This window comes from Gracilinanus agilis, chromosome 3 (assembly GCF_016433145.1).
Source record: "Gracilinanus agilis isolate LMUSP501 chromosome 3, AgileGrace, whole genome shotgun sequence".
Lineage (NCBI taxonomy): Eukaryota > Metazoa > Chordata > Mammalia > Didelphimorphia > Didelphidae > Gracilinanus > Gracilinanus agilis.
In genome coordinates, this window is record NC_058132.1 from 119,125,602 (window position 1) to 119,150,746 (window position 25,145).

A 25,145-nucleotide genomic window follows, 5' to 3' on the forward strand; every position below is an offset into this window, starting at 1 on the left:
GAATGGAAGTTTTTTTTTATAAACTCTTCCCTTCTGTCTTAGAATCAATATGGTATATTGGTTCTAAGGCAGAAGAGTGGTAAGGGCTAGGCAATGGGGGCAAGTGACTTGCCCAGGGTCACACAGCTAGGAAGTGTCTGAGTCCAGATTTGACCCCAGGACCTCTTGTCTCTAGACCTGGCTCTCAATCCACTGAGCCACCTAGCTGCCCCCAGAACGGAAGCTTTTTGAAGGCAGAAACTCTCTTTTCTCTCTCTCTCTCTCTCTCTCTCTCTCTCTCTCTCTCTCTCTCTCTCTCTCTCTCTCTCTCTCTCTTTTTTTCTTTATTATTTTATTTTTTTGGCTTTGTAACCCTAGAGCCTAGCAAAGGTCCTAAAACATATTGGATTGAACTGAAATATCTAAAAAGGTACATTCAAGCCAGACTATGAAGAACTTTAAATGGTAAGCCCAATATTTTGTGTATGTTATCCTAGAAGCAATAAGAGAACCACTGGAGATTCTTGAGCAAGGAAGTGACATGGTCAGAGTTTTGCTTAAGGAATATTTGTTGTCCTCTAGCCTGTCACAACCTCCCCAAATAATAATAGCTAACATTTATGTAGTGCTTACTGTGTGCCAGGCACTATTCTAAGGCACTATTTCTCATTTGATCCTTATAACAGCCCTGGGAGGTTGGTGCTATTTTCGTCCCCATTTTATAGATGAGGAAATGGAAACAGACAGATAAATTAAGTGATTTGTCTAGGGTCACACAGCTAGTAGTGCTTCAGGCCATATTTGAACTCAGGTCTTCCTGACTCCATGCCCAACGTTTCTATCCACTGTCCCATCTAACTGTCCTGTAGGAAATGTTTGACCCTGTGGGAAAGTAACTCTACTAAAACAAATAACTTTATAGCTCTTTCATTTACTTTTGGCTTGAGAATTACCAGGCAGATTAAACAATAAGAGCAAAGCTGAGTAGGATTTATTTTGGAATGAGAAAATATATATTGATAATCAAGAGCATTTTATACTGTGTTTGTTACATTTTATGGATTAGACATCTAAAATACACTTATTGTGATGTAATTAGAGAAACACTATAATTAGATATTATCTAGAAAACACTTAATACAGGAAAAAATGTCCAAGAATCACAGATTTAGGGCTGGAACCTTAGAGAATATTTAATCCAACTCTTATTTTACAAAAGACAAACCCAGAGAGATTAAGTGACTTCCCCAGTGTCATACAGGTAATAAATGATCTTTTCCACTGAACTACACTCTTTCCATTCAAGGAAAGTATCACTTTTATTTTCTAGTAACCAACTGCAAGGATAAATGACCCTATTCTCCAACAGGGCTTGATGCAGTTATTTGAAATGAGAAATAAAAAAATGGATGGTTAAGAGAAGATTGTCTGTCACTGGCCTATAATCAAATAATTTTTATTCCAGGAATAATTAACTTCAAACCAAGAACAGAATTCATCCATTCTTGCCGTAGCAGAGATCCAATGCTTTGCACATGTTCTGAAATGACAAAATTCCTAGTTAGTTGCCACAAAATGACTGAAGTATATTATAACTCCATGATGCAGAAGAAATGCTTTAGGATCCCACCGAAATCCAAGTTTGAATGATATATCATAGCTGAAAACAACAAATCGAACAAAAAAAACTATTAACTGAATACATAATTTGTGTTCCCTATTTTCTAGATGCTTTTAGGAGTTTAAATAAGCATAAGTTGCAATAATTTCCTAGGGAAGACAAAAGATAAATAGGCAAACAGCTAAATAACAATATCAGATCTATCATAAGGCTGTGTTTATTAACTGCCAAATGAGTGGGACAGACAATAAACTATCAGATGAGGGCAAGATCAGTTTATGTAGGAGAGGTCAGAGTAGGCTTATAGAGAAAGAAAGATATAAGATGGACCTTAATTGATAAATGAGAAGAGTGGCATTCCAGATAGGGAAAACCGCATGATAAATGTAGAGAGAATGAAACTGTTCTAGGAAATTATTGGGAAACAAGGCAAATTGTAAGATAGATAATAGTAAGAGCCTCAGCTAGGGTGGTCATAGTAAGAATTGCGGGGAGGGGTACACAGCAAATCTTTCAAAAGAACTATCAGTAGGGCATTAGCCAGGCAGCTAGGTAGCACAGTGGACAGAGCAACAGGTCTGAAGTTTGGACCCAGACACTTCCAAGCTATTCCCTAGACAAGTCACTTAACCCCAATTACCTAACCCTTACTACTCTTCTGCCTTGGAATTGATACTAGGACAGAGGGGAAGGATTTTAGACAATAAAATAAAATAAAATAAATTAAAATAAAATAGGACTTTAGCCTGATTGGATATGAGGGCTCTGTCAGCAATTAAATGATGAAAATTCCTCATCTGTAAAAAATGAAGGCATGGGGGGGGCTGCTGGGTAGCTCAGTGGATTGAAAGCCAGACCTAGAGACGGGAGGTCCTAGGTTCAAATCTGGTCTCAGACACTTCCCAGCTGTGTGACCCTGGGCAAGTCACTTGACCCCCATTGCCTACCCTTACCACTCTTCTGCCTTGGAGCCAATACACAGTATTGACTCCAAGATGGAAGGTAAGGGTTAAAAAAAAAAAATGAAGGCATGGATCTCTTAAGTTCCCTTCCAGCTCTTTCATTCTAAGCAAAGATTCAGTATAGTTTCAGCTAGTCCTTTAGGTATTTGCTGAATCTGAACTAGCCTCAAAGTCAAAACACCACATTATAAACACTAAACCTAAAATTTTTAGTCACTGTACATTAATATGGACCCTCATGATAGCCTGAAGTCTGACAGCCCACTCTAAACTCTTGGTAGAAGAGCCATTTAACAGTTTGAGAATGTGATTGCAATCAGCTTCTACAGATATACCTAAAATCAAATTCTAGTTTTGTTATATTAACTCTTTTGAAGTTAACTTATCATGCTTACTTGCTTTCTTTCCTTTTTTTTTAAATGTACCCTTGCCTTTGGTATTAGAAGGGAACCATCTTCATCAGTATGACTATAAACCATGGGATTAAACCATAGGGATGATAGGTCTCTCATCCAACTGAAACCTATCAAGTACAACCCTTTCATTTTATAGAAAAGGGAACTGAAGCCTAAAGAAGTTAAGTGACTAGTCCAAGGTGATCCAAGTAATTCCTGTTCTTTAGTGCTTGGCATCCTGGATCTGAGTCCTGTTTGAAACTAGCTATTTTTCCCCATGAGGTACCTGTGGACATAAGACTTAAATTACATATTAATTAATCAATAAGCATTTACTAAGTGCCTACCATGTACACTGTCCTAGGTGCTGAGAATAGAAACACAAAGATTGAAGTAATTAGTGTTCTCATGGAGCTTTTATATTCTAATAACAACCTTGTTTTTCTTTCTTGACCTTTTTGTCTCACTAGCAGCTGTGCCTTTTTTAAAAAATGAGCTGACCTATTTTTGTTATTTGACTTATCTTTTGTTTTCTGGTATTCTCATCCTAACTATATTTTTGATGACCAGTAGTCATTTAGAAAGTATGACATAAAATAAGTTTGAACAGCCAAAAATTACAGTATAAACAATTTTAATTGATGTTGGAGAGAGTATACTCAAGTGTGTACTCTACCATGCTGCATGTTTACCTGGAATTGCTGAATTTATATAAAGCTGAAAAGAGAAATTGGAAAAGCTTGCCAATAAAATCAGGAAAATATTAAAAACTTGAACCATTAATCCAAAATGATACGGTTCATGGGATTCTGGATTTACTTCATCTCCTAAAATTTGGAGATTGGACTAGATAAACTCTGAGGACCCTTCTAGCTTTAGGACTATGATTTTGTATTCTTATGAAGTATTATTCAGTCACATTATCTAAAATGCCAACTAGGCTGTAATCTTCTTCTTCCCATCCCATTATCTTCCTTCTTTTGTCTCTTTTGGTCATACTCAAGGTGTACTGCTCGAAAAGGGGATATATGGTAGAAAAGAAGAGGGCACAACTTTGAGTTCTTTGGGATGTGCTTTTGCCTGCTCCCAGTATTGCTTCTGGGCATTTTCCTTGCATACTAAATGTATGAGAAGAAAAAAATACCATATTTCTCTCTCCTACTTCCATGTAAATAGAAGTGAGGCTTCTAAGAATGTATAAGAAATTCTCCCTTTTCCTTAGGTAGGGAAAATCTAGGAGTCAAAGGACATTCTTACTCCCTCCATACCTATAAAAAACATACTTCTATTTTAGAAGGAATTAATTCCTTTGAAAAAGTTGTAATGAGGGAGTACTTATAACTCAATCATTTTTTATTTTTGGTTCTAGTCTTTTGATTTGATCTGTATCAGGACTTCCTGTCCTAGAAATTCTTTGTACACTGAGGCAGTGGCTTCAGACATTTTGAGAAGCCAAAGTGGCATAACTTGGGACCCACTAGTGTGTGTAAGAAGCAAGAGTTGAACCCAGGTTTTCCTCCATTGCCCACTTTCTATCTACTCTGCAATGATACCTCTCATGACACTTTTAATGGCTATAAGATTGTATAGTTTGTATACTCCAACATGATCACTTGTTAATTTTTTGGTAAACCCTTCCTTCCATCTTAGAGTATCAATTCTTAGGTAGAAGAAGGTAGGGTAGGGACTAGGAAATTGGAGTTAAGCAACTTTCTTGTCCAGGGCCACACAGCTAGAAAGTGTCTAAGGCTAGATTTGAACCCAGGTCCTCCCAACTATAGGCCTGGTTCTCTTTCTAGTGTATGCCCTAGCTGTCTCTTCAACTAATTTTAAGTGAATCTAGTTACAGTAGTAGTATTAAATGCATCTAGTGAATTATTTCTCTGTAATAGAAAAAAATATTCTTCCATTTTCATGCAATGCGTTCCAGCTCCTTTCCCATATTACAAAAATTACAAATACCAACAGCATATTTTGATAGCTTTATTTTCATATGCCCAAGTGGATGTTTTTTATCAGAAAATTTAAACAAATCTGATATTTCACCACTTGGTGGTGCTCCATGACATGAGTATATGGTAGAAGAAATAGTAAGTAGTCACTAATTTGGGAGACATTGTTAATGTAGTCAATTTATTTATTTATATATATATATTTTAAACCCTTACCTTCCGTCTTGGAGTCAATACTGTGTATTGGCTCCAAGGCAGAAGAGTGGTAAGGGTAGGCAATGGGGGTCAAGTGACTTGCCCAGGGTCACACAGCTGGGGAGTGTCTGAGTCCAGATTTGAACCCAGGACCTCCTGTCTCTAGGCCTGGCTCTCAATCCACTGAGCTACCCAGCTGCCCCCTCCGTAGTCAATTTAGCTGACATCTTATTTTTAAAATAATTTTTATAGGTTTTATTTTCATATTATTTCAATTTTCCATTATATCTCCCCCACACACCCCTTTGCCTTCCCAGGCAATTATCCCTTATAGCAAAAAAACAAAACAGAATAAAAAGAAAACACAATTCGGCAAAACTAACCAACATATTGAAAAAGCTGACATTGCATACAGTGTTCCACATTCATAGTCTCATATCTGCAAAATAAGGGAAGGAAGCTTTTCATATCTATTCTTTTTGCCCAGGTTTAGTCACTATACTTTTTTTAAATTAGATTTTATTTCTTTATCAGCAATAATCCAACTTCTCCCACCCCTAATTGAAAATGAAAGAAAACAAAACAAGTATAGTCAAACAAAATAAGCAGTTGTTTTGTCCACATGGGTCATATCTAAAAGAAAAGTACACATAAGTATATGTTTGTGTATATATGCATATACATATATATTTGTTTCATTCTATACTTGTGAGTTCTTCACTTCTCAGTGAGGAAGTGGGTATTATGTTTCATCTTTAGTTCTCTGGAGTCATGGTTAGTCATTACATTGATCAGAGTTCTAAGCATTTCAAAGTTGTTTGTCTTCATAGGATTGTGTTTTTGTATAAATTGTTCCCCTCAGTCTATTAATTCACTCTGTTCATACACATTTCCCCAGGTTTCTCTGAAGCTATCCTCATATCATTTCTTGTAGCACAATAGAATTCTATCACATTTCTATGCCATAACTTGCTCATCTATTCCCCAACTGATGGGCATCCCCTTAGATTCCAGTTAATTGTCACCTTAAAAAGAGCCATGTATATTTTTTTACATCTTTAGTTAGCCTTTGTTTTATATAGGATTATTCCTTCCCTTAATCTACCCACCCTGTAATTCTCCCTTCTCCCTTCTCTCTCAATATAAGATGAAATGAATTTTTGGTGAAATCCAACTGTGTCTACATCTGTATGTTCATTCTTTGCTTCTTTGACTTAGTTCAGATGAAAGTGAAGTTCAAGTGTCATCCACTACCTCTTAACCCCACCTCCTCCATGTTTGTCTAAATTTCCATTTTTTTTTCTTTTATGTGAGAGAATTTCCTATAACTTTCTTTTACATTATTACCCCCTCTGACCCCTACATATTCTCCTGCCTTTCCTTTTCCAGTCTTCTTTTAAGATTTTCAAGATATAACAGAGTTGCTACAGGATCTTCAGTCTAATAAAATTCCTTCTGTCACCATCAATGATGATGGGTTTAAAAGGGACATATATATCATCTCATATAAGAATATAAGCAGTTTATCATTGTATATAGTCCTTTATCATTGATCATTCATATTTACTTTTTTATGTTTCTTTTAACTCCTGTGCTTGAAATTCAGAGTTTCTCTGCAGCTCTGATCTTTTCATTAGGAATGCTATGATATCCTCTATTTCATCAAAAATCTATTTTTTTCCCTGTAGCATTATACTGTGTTTTGCTGGTTGAGTTATTCTTGGCTCTAAGCCTTTATTCTTTGCTTATAGAACAACATATTCTATACTCTCTACTTCTTAATCATAATGTAGCTATAAATCATATGTGTTCCTAACTGCGACTTCTCAGAACTTTGATTCTTTCTTTTGGCTGCTTGAAGTATTTTTTTCCCCCTTTTACTCAAAAGCTCTGGATTTGAACTGTAATGTCTCTCAGAGTCTTAATTTTGGATTTTCTGTAAGGATGTGATTGATGGAGTCTTACTCTTTCTGCTTTGCCGTCTGGTTCTAAGAGTTCTGGGAAATTTTCAAGGTTTTTTCCTTGATCAATTTTGCAGATAAATTGTTTTCCCATGAGATACTTTATATTTTTTCTATTTTTTCAGACTTTTGACTTTTGTTTTCATATTTCTTATTGTCTCATGGCATCATTAGCTTCTATTTGGCCCATCTCATTTTTTAAAACCCTAACCTTCCATTTTAGAATCAGTTCTGTGTATTGTTCTAAGACAAGAGTGGTAAGGCTAGGCAATGGGGTTTAAGCGACTTGCCCAGGGTCACACAGCTAGGAAGTGTCTGAGACCAGATTTGAAGCCAGAACCTCTGTCTCTAGGCCTGACTCTCAACCCACTGAGCCACCCGGCTGACCCTCCCATCCTAATTTTCAGGAAGTTGGATGCTTGGACAGTTTTGTACCTCTTGTGTTAAGCTGTTAATACCTTTTCCATTTTTCTTCTATAGCTCTCATTTCTTTTTGAAATTTTTTCCTCTAATGATTTCATTTCACTCATAAAAACATTTTAAACTTTTAAAAAAATACTCTTCATTTATGTCCCCTAGGAATTCTAGTTGATTTTGTGCATAAACTATGGGTGTTTGGTTTTGGGTTTTTTTTGAGATTTTGTTTATAGATATGTTGGAGTCATTCTCTTCCAAGTTTGTGTCTTGAGTTTTCCTAACCCCATTATAGCTTTTTGTTGTGGGATTCTTTTTTGTTTGCTTGTACTTCCAATTTTTCTAATTTTGTACTTTAAGTCTGGGCTTTTGGCATCTCTGTAGGGAAGGTCTAGGCTGGTCTCGTAAGCTCTTTCTTGAGCTATTGAGGATTGTGTTATTATTGCCTCTTGGGATAACTCAGTCTAGAGACCTGCAAGTTTTCAGTATTCTCAAAAAGGTCTGATCCAGAACAAAATTTGATTATTTTCTCCCTGGTCTGAGCTCTTAAGTTCTTGACCTGGGTTTAGGTCTGAGCATTAGTAGACTGCTGCTAGCCTTAGCCACTATTGGAAAACTCTGTAGTTTGAGTGACAGAACTGTAGGCTCCCCTTTAGTCTGGGATTCCTGCCATTCCTCTTCAGACTTCAGTTTGAGCTAAAAGTTGTACCTGAGACCCTGCTCTGTTCCTAGGGTATGAGCTATTACTTCTGATATTTGTTTCTTAACTTTCTTCTTGCTCAGTACACAGGCTAGGGCCTGCAACTGTTCTTCACCCCAGAATGCCACTTCTAGATATAATTCCTCTTTTCATTCTGTCCTACTTTTGTGACCTGAAGCTGGTTGGATAGCAAAGTTTCCAGGTGGCAAACTTCTTCTTCCTGGTGCACAACCTCTTCTTGTACTAGAGTGCTCTGACCAGACCCCATCTACAGACCTCTCTGTCTGAGATGAAAAAAGGATTGGCTTTTGTTTTATTTTTCTTAGGTTTCCCTACCAGTATTGTGTCTGATGCATTTTCTACATATGTTTGCAGGAGTTTGTGGGGAATGTAGGGGGTAGAGGTAGGGGAAGGAATCTTGCTATATTTCTTACTATTACTCTGCCATCTTGATTCCACCTTTGTCATTATAATCTTGAAAACATTCAGTTTTGATTGCTTTATTCTTGTTCTTTCCATTTTCATTGTTGTAATTTTATGCAAGTATCCCTTCCACATCATGGGAGTTTTGGAGCCCATCTGGAAAATCTGTGTAAAATTTTTTGGCTTTCATGTTCTTTTTGAAAACTAACTTTTTACTTATTTTAACTTTAAAAAAGAAATTGTGTATGTTTATGGTATTAAAAGGTAAAGTATATTGATATTATACAATACTATAAATATATTTTATGCATTTCTGAGTTCCTAAACTTTTTCTTTTTGCTGGCCTTCATGTGTGGTCTATGGCTTCTCCAAAACTCCCACTTCCCCATCCCCCATTTAACCTCTCATGCGGATCCACAATACATCAAAACTGCTATGGGGAAAGTCATGATGTGAAAGGGATTCCTGTGTATTGTTTTCCTAGTTTTGTTTACTTCAATTCACTTAAGTTGCACATTTCTGATTATTTCTTAGAATATAGTAGAATTCTATTTCTGAACTCCGGTTTGTTTAACCATTTCCCAGTTCCAGCAAAGACATCTGCTTTGCTTCCAGTTCTTTGCTACTACAAAAATGCTGCCATAAATGTTTTGGTTTACGTGGGACTTTTCTTTTTCTTTTTGACTTCCTAGTGTATGGGTCATAGGATATGGACATTTTAGTCACTTTCTTTGAATAGTTGCAGATTGGTAGTCCCATTCACAGTTCCCCCAATAGTGTTTTAGAATACCTCTTTTCCTACTATGCCCCCAACACTTAATTTGCCATTTTTTGTTGTCTCTTCCATTTTGTTGAATATGGGGTAAGCCATTCATTCAACACGCATTTATTAAGCAGTTAATATGTGACATGCATTATACTAAGCATTGGGAATATAAAGAGAGGCAAAAATTGTCTCTACCTTCAAGAAATTTGCATTCTAATGAACAAACATAAAAATAATTAGAGTCACACAAGACACAGAATGAAGAGAAGGTAGTATCAGAAAGGAAGAGACTAGCAGCTGGGAGGACCAGGGAGACCTCATGAGATGTGTTTTGAGCTGTCTTGAAGCAAGCCACGGAAGCAGGAGTAGAAAGTTCAATTGCAGAGGCTTAAGAAGACAGTGAAATGAAAAGTAGAGCCATCAAGGATAGATGACTTTCTCAAGGAATTTCAACATGAAGAAAAGGAAGGACATTGGATTATAACTGCTGAGAATTGTAGAATCAACAAGGTTGGTTTTTTGTTGTTTTGTTTTGTTTTGTTTTGTTTTGAAGAATGAGGAAGGCATTGGTATGGTATAGACAGCAGAGAAAGTAGCTGATAGATGGGGGGGAAATGAAGATAAGTTTAAAAATGTGTATAATAATGCAGTCTACTGGAGAAGTAGGGATTTGGAGAGTTGGAACCAGGTCTCATAGGGGTTGACTTTAGCAAGGAGACAGTCCATTTTTTCATCAGATACTAGAATGAAAGAGAACATAGTGGGGAAAGATGTCTGAGTAATTTTAGTTAAGGCAGAGAGGAAAAGAAGGAGCTCTTTACAAGTTACTTTGTTTTGTTTTGTTTTTTTGTCAAGTAAGAGGCAAGATTCTTAGCAAAAAGCATATGCTGTGGTACGCTTGAGGTGAAATGAGGTTTAGAATAGCCACTGGGGAGAGTGGGATAGCAAATTGATTAGGGAATCCTGGAATGCCTTGCTGTAGTGAAAGCCAAGTTGAAATTATTATATAACAAAAATTTATAATCAATATAGTTAATGTGCTTATTTTTTTGTTTTGTTTTCTTTTCTTTTCAGCTCTATTAACTGACAATGAATTGGAGCAAAGTAGTCAGCTGGTAGGAGTAATCCAGGGTTGAGGTTTGACAAGACATACTTATAGGATTAGGTAGCAAGGAATTTGTGAGAAGATAGCTTTTGCCTACCTTTCCAGCTTTATTTTTACTCATTTTATGTTTCATTCCAAATGGGCTATTGAAACAGATATATATCATACTTTTCATATCTTTCTCATCTATGACTGTCAAAATTCCTTTTTTTCCTTGAATGCTTAGCACAGATATCCTTTATGAAGCCTTCCTTGATTCCCTTTCCACTCTCCAGCCACAATTGTTCTTTGCCTCCTCATATTTTCTTAGTGTATTTTGTCAGAATCTTTTCTTTGTCATCATTACTCTGTAGCTTGTCATATACTTATCTGTATACTGATTGTTTTTCTCTCAATAGAATCTATGATTTTTGTGGGACTATTATTTTTCATTTTTGTGTAACCAGTAGCTTGCTCAGTGCCTTTGCATGTATTTGGATTTGGAAATTTTTTTAAAAAATCAAATAGTTTCAAATGGTAAAATATAACAAGTTGTATCTGGATAAAAATATGCTTATTTAGAAAATGGCATAAAATGAACAAGAAGTAACAATCTTATAGAAAATAAGCATTTCTTAAATTTTATGTGCAAATAAGTGAAAGAAAGTTTCAAAAATATGTGAACTTTGTAACATTCATTATTTTGTGGAAAATCTAGTCATGTAATTTATTACACTGTATTTACCTCTTCTTTTCCCTCTTCCTTAATGTAACTGATCTTTAGTATACAAACCATATTTTTTAAATGAGGTAGCTCTGAGGCAGACATAAATTTTAGCTTTACATACTGATTTGAGTAGCCATGTTATTTTTTTTTTTGTGATGGGGCATTAATGGAAGAAGTATAGTCTTTTTCTTTCAAAATAACCATTTTGCTTTATGTGGAAAATTTCAGGCTAACAGTTTCAGTATGAGCCTTGGTTCTTTGATCTCTAATGTTCTATTTAGGTTGCCCTTTAAAAAAATTAGGATGACAGATCATTGTTTTGGTTCATAGAATAAGAAAATAGATTGGGGAAAAAAAGTATCTGCCTTGAAAATTAAACATCCCAAATTGCATTTCTTAACTCACTAAAAATATTTTGTTTCTCTGCAATTTACATTATAGTTATCTATAAAACTGGTTTTCTTTTTGTTATAGGAAGGCAGTATGAGTTATTGTAAAAATTGCTAATTGGGAATTGCGTTGAGACCCGAGTTCAAAATGCACTTCTAAAACTTAATACTTATTTGACAATTTGGCAATTCAGAGTCACTGAACTCTAGTTTTTTTCATCTCTAAAATGGAAATGATAATTCCTGATTTATCTACCTTACAAGATTACTGTAAGGATCAAATGAGATAAAAAGTATAAAGTGTTTTGTAAGCTTTAGAGTTGTATATAATTGTCTGCTAATGGTATTTATTATTTGTTACAATGGAGGATTGGAAAAGAGGAGCTTAATTTTTTGATATTTTTTCAGGTGGGGAACAGAATTGCATAAGGTTGTTTAGTTAGATCTATTTTTCTATTTTAAATCAGTTGATAATTAGAAAAAATAAGTATGACAGTGTGAAACAACTTTTTAAATCTTCTTATCATATACTTTTGTATACTCACAAAACCTGAAGTCATAGGCATAGCCAGTGTTATAAATAGAGAGTTAAGATAGTATAATTTTATAGGAGTTGTAAACATCCCTCTGCTCAGTTAGAGATTTTTTCCTCTTCCAGAGGGAGGAGAATTATATTCAGAATGGAAAAAATCCAAACATCTTAAATCATTCATTATTAGCCCTCACATCATGAGAATTGGTTTTTTTTAGGTTGCTTTCTATAGCATTACTAGTGAAAGAGTCTTTTTAAAGGAATAAATTAGAGAATAAATGATTACTTTAAAGCAATGATATTTTTTTGTTTTTAAATCACCTTTATTTTCATATGTGAAACAAGCTTTGATTTAAGTAAAGAAATAGGTTTAGAATATGGAACACTGCTCTAAGAAGGCTGACTTAGATGAATCTACTAAAACATCTCTGGGTAGCTAAAAAGCAGCATAAGGTCATTAAGTACCTTATAGATGGCCAGTGAGGGTGGGGTGGGAAGAAAAGGGTGGCTAGTATTGCACAAAGGGTGGAGAAGGAGCACTTTAAGGCAAGCGTTTACCTGTATATAAGAGTTTTCCAACTATTACTATCTTTGACTATGTCTTTTCAAAGAAAAACCTGTTTCAAAGCTGACATTTTCCTCTCACATTTGCCAAATTTGATTGCATATAATGGTGGTCATATTTGTTATTGTTCAGTCGTTTTGTTTGTGTCTAATTCTATAATACTTCATTTGGGGCTTTCTTGGCAAGGATACTTGAAAGGTTTGCTATTCCCTTTTCTGGTTCATTTTGTAGATGAAGAAACTGAGATAAAAAGGGGATAAGTGACTTGCCCAAGGTCTCACAGCTAGTAAGTGACTGAGCTCAGATTAAATTTAGAAAGAGGTATTCCTGACTTTAGACCTGGTGTTCTATCCACTATACCATCTTGTTATCCAGGAATATAACTAGTGATAAATAAAGCATTTGCTGTCATATTTAGAGGAAGAGACAATTTAGTGCTAATTAGATTTGGAGTCAGAAGACTTCAATTTGAATTAGGGCTGAATTATTTACTAGTTGTGTGATGATTTATACATACCATCTTCTCTGAACCTGAAATTCCTTATCTTTTAATAAGAGTATAATACTAGTACTATGTTATTATGAGGATCAAGTGAAATAATGTTTGAATAATTTCTAACACATATACTAATGCTTTAGGATTTGCAAAGTTCTTTAAATACTTTATTTCAATAAATCTTATGTATTATGTATTATTAGCATTGGGGCAGGTAAGTGTATAGTGGGTAGAGTGCTGAACTGTAGTCAAAAAGAGTCAAAAAGATCTGAGTTCAAATGTTATCTCGGATACTTAGTAACTGTTTACCCTGAACAAGTCTCTTAACCTTATTTGCCTCGGCTTCCTCCTCTATAAAATTAAAATGAGCTGGAAGAAAAAATGGAAACTGGTCTAGTATCTTTGCCAAGAAAACCCCAGATGGGATCACAAAGAGACTAAAATAACTAAAGTGACAACAAACAACAATTATTAGTATTATTTTACTGTTTTGGAAACTGAGGTTAGTGACTTGCCTTGAATATAAAATCAAACAGCTTGATTTTAAAACTAGGTCTTCTGACTTCTAATACACCATAATGCTTTGTGGTCTTAAAGCAATACTACATGGTGATATTACTGTATAATTTTTCTTTGTAGATTTGTGGCTATTTTAGAATATTTGATTATTTGAATGGTATGTTTAGATAATTTATGCTTAACTTCATCAAAATTGAAAAATTAAAATCGAATTATTGGTAAATGTTTTAAAAATGCATACTCTTCTTATTTTTCCTTTGCAAAACTAGTAGTTTCCTACTTAAAATTATTTGTTAACTTGTTTGCTTTTGCATTTTTAGTATATTAGAGATTAGATAAAATAGACTTTTTTTAGGCATTAATTTTGAACTAGTTGAAAAAATTCAAAATTAGATCAGAGAATGGGCTTGATTTCAGACAAAATGTATGAATTATGAATGTTCACATTCTGATGTTGACTATGAATGGCATTGGATCAGACATTTACATCAAATATATGATCATATAATTTTCTATATTTTTATGATTAGATCTTTCTGATAATTTTGTTTTTAAAAAGTCAACTACTCCAGCAAAAAACAAATCATTTAAGTGCAGTATATGTGTGAATCCTTTTGAGGCATGAAAATGTATGTTTAAGACTTCTAATTTTGATATTCTGAAAAAATTATCACTTTTATATCTATTTCTATTATAGTGCTTCTGAATCCGGTGAATTGATGAATTCTGTTTTTTCTCCATAGGAATATGATATTCAAAAGAAAAAGGAATTATGGGGAATCTGTATATTCACTGCAGCCATAGACCTGGATGAGATGCCATTCACCTTTACTGAGCTTCAGAAAAACATAGATATAAGGTACATTTTGTAATGTCAGTAGAAATATTTGTCAAAGTAAACTGCAACATATAACTCACATTTTCACTGCATAAGTAAGAAATCATAAAATGGTACCAAACTGGGTAATAGTCTTTTACAAAGAAAATTCAACTTTAGGGGGCAGCTGGGTGGCTCAATAGATAGAGAGCTAGGCCTAGAAACAGAAGGTCCTGTGTTAATATGTGGCCAAGACACTTCCCAGCTGTGTGACCTTGGGCAAATGATTTGACCCCCATGCCTAGCTCTTACCACTCTTCTGCCTTGGAACCAGTACACAGTATTGATTCTAAGATGGAAGGTAAAGGTTTAAAAAAATAAAATTAAAAGAAAAAAAAAATTCAACTTTGAAGAAAACACATGTTCAGACATACTTTTGGGTTAATCTAATTATTCAGTTTATATCAGATTGATGATATAGCTTTGTCCTTGTTTTAGTTAAATAAAACAGTTACAAATTCTAGAATTTGAGTTAAGATTTTTGTTGTATTATTACTTTCTAGTACTTTAAGTATCAGTGAGTTTACTGTTATGAGCATTTCCCTTACTGATATAAAATACAATCCTTATATCTATTAGCAGTCTTCATGATTTACTATGGCCAAAATAATTGATCACCTGTGGCCAACTTTCTGTTAGTGATCTTCTTTGTTTAATCTGGAAGTCCTCAGATGACAGATGTACACCGTCTATTGCTGGGCCCATTTCAATACTTTTAACTTGAGGATCTGCCAAATATGGACTTAAATGGCACAGTCTTTGAAAACATATTTACATGCTTTGAGGTATCAGTAGGATTTTCATAGAACTTATAATGTGGGAAAATGGCTTCAATATATTTGTCTAATTTATTAAATTAAATATAATCTACCAAATATTTTATAAATCATTGTTTTAGTTTTGTTAATTAAAATAACCAGTTATAATTGTTTCCTGACATAGCTTCACAACTAATAGAAACATATAATAGTTTGTGTATTCCAAGAGAATCCCTGTGGTCTAGTGAATAGAAAGCTGGACCTGGAGCTTGGAAGACCTGGGTAAATGTCCAATCGCTGACACAGACTGACCATGTGTCCTGAGCAAAGCCCTTACTCTCTCAGAGATCGAGGCATCTCTAAGGATAGATGTGTATTTGGAGAGGGTTTCTTGACTGGAGCATTACATTTTCTGGTGAAATCACAGATCTAGCTCCTCTATCATGTAAAAATGAAATGTGCATGTGAATTATAAAAAATAATGTATTACGGTTATAGCAGATAACAAGAAATCAATTGGTGTAAAGCAAGGAAAAAGTACTAAAATGAGCCCTAAGTAGTAACCTAAAAAAAATAGATCTATTTTGTCAAACAATGAAATTAGGAGAATTTGATTTTGACTGGTTTACAAACCTTTTCTATTATATCCAGGTAATATTTTAATTAGTGAAACTATTTAGAACTTGAATTTTTTATTTCTTATAATGACCTATCTTATTGATAACTATATTTCCTCTCCCTGTCAAATTGGTGAAGAAAGCTATCTTATGATTTTTCTTCAAGGTCTAATTGATAATTACCACAAGGAATATAACTGATTCATTTAGTAAAATTGTAGCACGCATTGTTTCTAGCTTATTTTTTCTAATCCTTTTCCTTGTAGTGTACACAAATTTTATCATTTGCTAAGAGAAATTGATACCAGTACTAAAGTTGACAGTGCTGTTTCCAGACTAATGAAGAAATATGATGTTTTATTTGCACTCTACGACAAACTGGAAAGGTAAAATGAAATTTTTTTTTTTAAGAAATAAATCTGATCTGAATTTATTGGCCTCATGTTCATTTTGTCCAACTACTGTGGAACTTTCTACTTTCTTGTGATCAAAAGGGTTTCAACTTATATATCCTACTTTAATCATCCTCGTTTCCTTTCCCCTATCAGCTTCCCTAAGAAAATTTTATAAATTCTCCTGGGGACTATTAAGAAATATTCATTTAAGGGAGTATTAAGAAAAAATACTTTGTGTACTGGAACAGTATTTCTCCATCTCTATAACTTTACAGTCTTTAACACCTCGTTTCTAAAACCAAATAGGCCACCATTTTCCCAAAAGGTATATAAGATTGTGGGAAAGAAAAGAAAGATAAAGGAGGGAGACAAAAAAGAATCCTATAGAGAATAACAAGAAAATAGAAAAAACAAGATTTTAATATGGGAAGAGCAATAAATATTGCTTAATAGTATATGTATTGTAGCTAACTCGTGATAGGAGAGTAGTAGTACAGGTAAGCTAAAAGTAACTTACATTTAGATTTGGCATGTATGATATTGCATTTCCCTACCCCTAATAGCTCAACCTTTTTACATACAAATTCATAGATACATATATGTGTGTGTATACACATACATATTTCAATAAATAATTTTAAAATTACTTTGGATTTTCTGAGCACATTTCAAAGAATAGTTTAAAGAAGTAGACCAGAAATGTGCCATCTGGCATAATGATGCTGTTTGGGATGCAGAATCTTTAGTAAATAATCCATATATACAATTGAGAGCAATTGAGAATTAATGCCTTGGGGTAGGTTGGTTTAGTAAAAGTGTTTACTTTTCTGCAAGACTGAATTATTCTGCCTCATTTAACTTAGCATTTTCTGCAAAGCTACTGAGAGTATTAACCATTATGTAAACACTGTTTATTTCAAAGCTGTGTCTAATGGAATCATGCAAATGATCATGGTACAATGATAGTATTATTGTATACTAAAATTATGGAAAGTAATGTACATTTAGCTTTCTTTAAATTTTTAAAGTATCTTGGTATGTATTATTACTATCATTATTTTAGTCTGAGTATATGATTTCATTGGTGTGGAGAACTCCTGCTTTGGGAAAAATTCTTGTCTCTAAACCATAATTTCACTTTTCTCAGTGTGAAATTTCTGAAATTGGAAAAAAAGTTTTGTAACTTTTATCTTCCTAAAAATGCATTTTCTTTTTTAAAAATCCAAAGCATTTTCTTAATAAAATAAAAAAACTCCCGGACTAAGCAATTTTCAGTTTTAAGAAATTCTTAGCCTAAATGATATATTCTTCCCTTTCAGGACATGTGGACTTATATATATGGCTCAACCTAGTAGTCCGTAAGTGATTCAGAATGCTATTTTGATTTTTCTTTTTTCTTGTACTAATCAAGTATATATTGATCCTAATTGTCTCCTTTGTTTAGAGGGTGGGGCTACACTTAAGAGTTCATGTGTGACAAATATCATTTACCACATCACAAAGATTCCGTGGCTATGGGCTCTGATATTAACCTTCCATGTGTTATTTGTATGTTAAGCAGAATGTAGCAAGTGGCTCAGTGTTGTTCATCATTCATGAAAACAGCTCAAATCAATTAATCAGTAAATATTTATTGAGTTTTTTCACATATTCAACTAATAAGCAACAACAGCTATTTCATAAAATACCACACACTTATCAAGAACAAACTAATTTTGGGGAGGGTGCAGGGGGTGAAGGGGAAAGTAGGAGCATGAATCATGTAACCATGTTAAAAATGAATATTAATAAATGTTTTAAAAAAAGAACAAATTTAATTAATGACAATTAAATAAGTTGTTAATGCATGTTACCTAATGGGCATCTGTAGTTTTTGACTTGAGGAATGGAAGATGGTAGAATAACTCACACAAAGTTAGTTTTTACTTATGTAGTTGATTATATTTCTGAGAAATATTCTATAAATTAAAGTAATGTAAGTCAAACCTAATTTTTTCTTGGAACCAGTGTTCTAATAATAGAGGATCAGATTACTGGCAAATGAGAATGACTTGATGCCTAGGTTTTTATGTAATGGTTACAAAAACTACATTTAACAAATCATATTTTGTGTATCAGTGCCATATATTTGAAAATTTTCTAAAGTATATATAAAATATACATCAATTAAGTAGGCATATATGAAATATAAATCAAGCCAGCATACTAACCAGCCATGTAAAATGTTGTATGATATAATATCAATATATTTACAAAAAGTGCTTATCTTCACAATTTTTGCCTTGTTTTTAAATAAGAAACTTAAAAGATAAAGCTTCATGTAATCTTTGTAGAGATTTTTGTTTTGACTTGTTCTTTAAGTTTCATTGAAGCCTTTTTTTAATAATCACAATCGTTTCCATGTACCACCTCACACCTAGGAAATTGACAAAAATGGAAAGCATGATTATGTTTTGGGGCATAAACACTTCATCAAAACATAGAAAGGCAGAAATATTAAACGCATCATTTACTGATAACAATGAAATAAAAGTAATAATTTTGTAAAGAATGGGTAATTAGAAACTAATATAATCCCAAAGACCTGCAACTAATTGTAGAAATAATAGAAAATTTCATCAAAGAAAATAACAGTAATGACAGTGTAATAAATTGGATTGAACTAAAGCTTCTCTGAAGGAAATTTCTATTTCTAAATTCTTTCATCAGTAAAAGAAAGACCCATTGATGAGTTAGGCATACAAGTAAAAACAAAAACAACAAATTAGAATCTTCAACCAAATAACAAAACAAAAAAATTATGAAAAGAAGAAATTAACATAGTCTGAAATTTTTTAAAAAGTTGAATTGATAAATCCAGGAGCTGTTTTTTTCTTTAAAAAACTAAGCAAATAAACAGCTAGTCAATTTTTTTAAATAGAGGAAAACCAAATTATATCAGAAATAAAAAGGAAATTTTATAACAATTGAAGAGAAAATTATTTTTATGTAAATGTATAAAATAAATTTATAAAATTATTTTGTTCAATTATATCCAAAAAACTGATAATTTAGGAGAAATAGATGACTACTTCAAAAAATTAAAATGTCAAGGTGAACAGAAGAAAAAAGTATATTATTTAACATACTATCAGGGGAAAAAATTGAGCAAGTCATAAATGAACTTTCCAAAAAAAAACCAGAACAAAATTCTAGGACCAGATGGATTTGCAAGTGAGTTCTAACATTCAAAAAAATAATTCCAATATTACACAAATTATTTACAAAATAAGAAAAGAAGGCATCTTTTCAGTCTCATTCTATAATGCAAATATGGTATTAATAATTAAATCAACCATATACTCCTAGTTGGCCTGTGCCTTAAAGAGATAAGGAAAAGAAGAAAAGGTCCTATATAAATAAATGTTAATGGCTTCTCTTTCATAGACTAAAATCTGGAAATTAACAAGGTGTCCTCCTATTTGACGAATGATTAAACAAATTGTTGTAAATGTATAATAAATAATATGTGCCATAAGAAATGGTGAAATGAACAATTTGATCGGAAACTTAGGGAGACCTTTATGATCTAATACAGAGTGAAATGAACAGAAATAGAACATCATTTACATAATGACAACATTATAAAGAAAAACAACTTTGATTTTAAATTCTGATCAATGCTGGTCTTTAGTTCAGAGGCCTGAAGATGAATCATGTCATCCACCTCCTGACAAAGAGTTGATGGGCTTAAATTTCAGAATGATACGTACATTTTTGGATATGCTCAATGTTAAAATTTGTTTTGCTGAACTACACAAGTTTATAATAAGGATTTTTTAAAAACTGTCACTTTGGAGAGAGGGGAATAGGAGAGAGAACTTTTTTTAAAATGCTAAAACAATAAAATACCCATTAATTTGTACCTTATTTTGTGATCCTAAATTTTAAAGGTGAAGCTTCATTAGAATCATACTATTAGGGGAGATTTTTGTTTTGGCTTATTTTTTTAAGGTCTGTTGATGCCTCTGTTTTTTTATGCCATAGTCATTTCCTTTTGCCACCTCACACTCTACAAAATTGGCAGATGACAAAAGATCAGAACAGGCTTTGGAGAGTCAGGCCACTTTTCTTAATTGAGCTTTGAATTTTCTTCATTTTCTCCTCTGATGCCCTACCCTATTTCAGATTTCTTTTGTGTATTATCTTCCCTCCTTAGATTATAAACTTCTTGAAGGGCAGAGACAGCATTTTTTAAAATTTTTATTCCCAGTGCTTAGCACAATACTTGGCACATAGTAGATCCTTAGTATATGTTTATTGAATTTAATTGAATTGGGTTTAGCTATTCTAGATATCAATTCGAAATTAGTCAGTAAAGTAACCTTTAATCACAGTGTCCATAGACTTTAACCCAGTGATCCCACTATTGGGTATATATACATACCTATATACAAATATATATTTTCATATATCAAGGAAGTCAGACAATGTGTATATTCATTAATTGGAGAATAATTGACAAAACAGGAAAAGAATATTGCAGAGAATTATTGCACAATAAAAATGATACATGAGGATTTCAGAGAAACATGGAAAGATATGTATGAATTCATAAAGAATGAAATTAGCAGAACAGTAAAGAACAAGACATACTGATAAGCTTTAATTATTTATTTATTAGGTATTAGGTACTTTGTTATGTGCTAGGGATACAAAAAAACAAAAACAAAACAAAACAAAAAAAACCAAAACATTAGGAAACCAGAGAATTGAAGAATCAGGTGAAGAGGGAGTGTAGTCCAAGCTTGGGGGAAAACCATCAAGAAGTTATGGAATCAGGAGATATGTCATGTCATATCATGTGTGTGAAGAACAGAAAGAAGGCCAGTATGATTGAATCATAGAGTACTTGAATTTAAGATAAGTTTAAGAAGATTGGAAAGTCAGGAATGGGCCAGGTTGTGAAGAACTTTAACTGCCAAACAGATGATCTTCTTATTTTATCCTTGAGGGAATAAAGAATCACTATTTATAGATTAAAAGAATTGAATGATCAAAACTGCTTTATAAAGAAAGATCACTGGCAACTGAGTTAAGAGTATAGAGAAACAAGGTGGGGAAGCCAACTAGAAGACTATTGTAGTTGTCAAAGTATGATGTATCAAGGTGGGGAAGGTTGAGGAGAGATGAAAAGGTTTAGTACTGACATTATTTTAAATGGAAGAATGAATCACTTAAGGAGGTATTAAGGAGTCGTCTTGCTGCAATCTGGGCTTAGTTGAGATTATGTTACACAATTTTGTAGTGAACTAGTTAGCATAACTCATAAACTACTGAAGAAAATCATGAACTAGCATAGTTTCATGATTTTCTTCAGTAGTTTATGAGTGAGAATTAAAACAGTACATGGTGGGAATAAGCAAAGTTTGGGGATCAGCAAGTCAAGATGGGCAATACTATTAGAAGGTAAGCACTTAATTGTAGAGGATAGTGTAGCATTGAAATGGTTCACCAAGGGTGCTGGTAGTAAGAGGAGGAAAGTTTAGCTAAAATATAAGTGATACCTTGGGGTTTGGGGTGGGGGACGAAAACCAAAACGAAACAAAATGAAAAACAACTAAATGGTGGAGGGATTGGAGGTAATAGTGATGAACAGGGTTAGGATAAGTAAGCTGAGCTTTGAGTAATTGGAAAACTTAAAGTTCCAGAGAAAAGATAATTAAATATATCCCTCTCTTTCAGACCTGGAGGCAGAGGATTATTTACTGGTTCCTATTGTAGACTTTGTTAGATGTTTGTACTTAAATTTTCTTATCATAAGACTGTTTGATCTGGGATAGGGAGAAGGTTTTTCCTTATAGAAATGACTGATGACAAAAGGCTTCAATAAAACTTCTTTTTTAAAAAAATTACATAAAACCAAGACAATATTTGAACATTGGATCCTCTTCCCTCCCTCTCCCTTGTGTAATTTTCTGCTAAGACTGAACTTTTACCATAATACATGACTTCAGTTATCACAGAATAAATACATATTTGCCACCAAGGACAATAAATGGTTTTAAAAATTAATATGCCCTAATGCATGCTTCCTGTCCCTAGATTTGGCTTTATATTATCATTAATGCCTTTTATCATAAATTTTTATTTTTTTTTCCTGTGGTCTATTTACTAGGATATCTTCTGAAATAAATTCTATGTTGGTGCTAAAAGTTTCTTGGATCTTGTTTTTGTTGGCTAAAGGTAAATTTATTATATTTATTGAATGAGTTCTATAAATGTGAGCTATTATTGTTTATCAAATTATTATATCTCATGGATCTCCTATGCCATCTAGCTAAACCTCTACCTGAACAAGAATACATTCCAAAACATTCTCAACAAAGGTGGTCAGCATTTGCTTAAGACCTTAATAAAAAAATGTATACTTTCCAAGATATAGTTCATTCTATTTAGAGATAGCTTCAATCATTAAGAAATTTTTTCTTTATGGCAAGCCCAAATCAACTTCGCTGCAATTCCATCCTCTTTCTCAGTCAATTTCTGTCTATAATACTTGAAGATAGCTTCATATCACCTTTAAGTCTTCTCTTCTCTAGATTAAACATCCCTGGTTCCTTCAACCTCCTCACCACTTAATTGCCTTTTTTATGGACATGCTTCAGCTTGTCAACATCCTCCCTAAAGTGTGGTGGCTCAGGACTAAACCCTATGCTACACCTTCCTCTTTCTTGGACTTTTTTTCTTCTCTTAATTCATCTTAGATTGCACTAATGTTTTTTGGCTGTCGTATTATATTTTTGACTCACATTATAACTCATAGTCCACTAAAACCCCTAAAACTCTTTTAGATGAACTATTATCCAGCCACACACCTCTCCTATCTCATTCTTCTGGAGTTGTCTTTTTGAAATCAACTGTAGAACTTAAATTTATCTCTTTTAAACTTAATTATATTATGTCATTTATCCCATTCTTTGCTGTGGCCATTTAAATCTTTTTGGACTTTGACATCCAGTATCTTGACTAATATTCTTAACTTTGTGTCATCTGCAAACTTGATAAGCATGCCATCTATGCATTCATCAAAGTCATTGATAAAATTGTTGAATTGCAGAGAATTGACAAATGCCGGAGTACTAACCTTGACTCCTCCCTACTTGTTGGGATTTAATTTGGCCAGATACACAGCTAACAGTACTATTATCTGGCCTTTAACTTTCCACTAACATAACATGCAAGACTGTGTCAGACTTTTTGCTGAAATCTAGGTTCATTGTGTCTATATGATTCTGTTAATCTAACAGTCTAGTATCTTTCAAAAGAGGAAATGAGGTTAGTGGGCCATGATCTTTTCTTCCTTGCTGAGCCAGTATGGTGAAGTAAAAAGAACGCTGAATTTGGAGTCAGGATCTCTGAATTCTAATTCTGGCTCTGCCACTCATTAATTTTGTGACTGGATGCAGCTAAGTCTAGATTCGTGCAAATGATGAATCCTGTGAAATGGTCAAATATTTAAAATTGTACCATTCAAAGTTTAAAATATGGTAGTTGATTCTATCCAAGGGGAAATATGCAGTGAAAAATTGAATAATGCAGATACTTCCCAGGGCTCACTGTTCATGTCTCCTAAGCATCACTAGCTGTATTTAATTTCCTTTTTCCAGGCCTCTACTTCTTCATTTGTAAAATGAAGGGGCAGAGTTATTTAATCTCTAAGTTTCCTTCTGGCTTTTAATCCATTATTTTTTGATTCAGTAAATTTTAGTGAATTCTGCTTCCATTTCTAAATACTCAGAACCAAATCTATTAATATTATTCTAAATTGCAAGAAATGTTAAACTGACACTTTGTACAGACTACCTTCTCTTCCTTGTGCTTCCCATTTAACTGGGCCAACACTTAAAATTCTCCAGTCTTGCAGTATCTCTCCCATTCACCATGATCTTAAAAAAAAAAAAAAAGCCTGACAATGGTTCAACAATCTTATCTTCCAGTTCTTTCAGTATGTTGGGATAGAGTTCACCTAGGCTGAGTTATGTGAATCTGTGAGGAAGTTAGACATTTATCTTACCTTCTTCCTGCTTATCTTGAATTTCAGTTTCAAGAGAGATCATTCTCCTGGGGGAGAGGGGGAGAATAGAAACAAAATTTTAGTTTAGTCTTGCCTGTTCTTCATCCTTAGGGTTATTATTTCCCTATCCATAGTCCAGTAATATCTGTATTAATAGTATGCTCACATGTGGAAACTACACTTTTCTCACTATGTGTTTTATGTTTCTTTGAACAATTTATGTAGATTTACCTAGTTATAAATACCCAGGGCACTTTATTGTCTGTGGAACTATAAGAACTTTCCAGAAGTATGATTTTGGACAAGTTGTTTAGCTTCTTTGAGTCTCAGTCTCCAAATCCCTAAAATATTGCACTCTCTCTTTAATAGAATTATTATATACAAAATGATTTATAAACTTTAAAGAACTATTTAATTGTGAGTTTTTCAACTGTCTTTGACTGGTAGTGCATATTAATAGCCAAATTTGGGGTAAATAGCAGTATATAACATATTTCCACACTCCACTCAGATTTTGAAAGCCTGTTTGAAATGTATTTCAGATGCCCCCTGAAAGAGCGAGTTAGCTGTAAATGTATATGTGTATGGGTGTATACATAGACCTATGTAGATATGTGAAATATATTTAACTTTTTACATAATAACATTCATCCAGTGGAGGAGAAAAGAGGGAAAAGCATTTATATAATAATGCCTTTTATGTGCCAAGATCTGTGCTAAGTGTTTTACAAATATTATCTCCTTTTAGTCTTACAATAACTC

General features: G+C 33.4%; 1 protein-coding gene across 1 annotated transcript in view; it reads left to right on the forward strand.

The window, feature by feature from the left end:
• RB1 (RB transcriptional corepressor 1) overlaps positions 1–25,145 on the forward strand; it is a 148,955-nt gene that overhangs the window by 12,729 nt on the left and 111,081 nt on the right. Inside the window, exons 3-6 of the mRNA XM_044668231.1 lie at positions 14,424–14,539; positions 16,199–16,318; positions 17,647–17,685; positions 22,485–22,552. Of these exons, the coding sequence (XP_044524166.1) occupies positions 14,424–14,539; positions 16,199–16,318; positions 17,647–17,685; positions 22,485–22,552 (343 nt within the window). The remainder of the gene's footprint in view (positions 1–14,423; positions 14,540–16,198; positions 16,319–17,646; positions 17,686–22,484; positions 22,553–25,145) is intronic.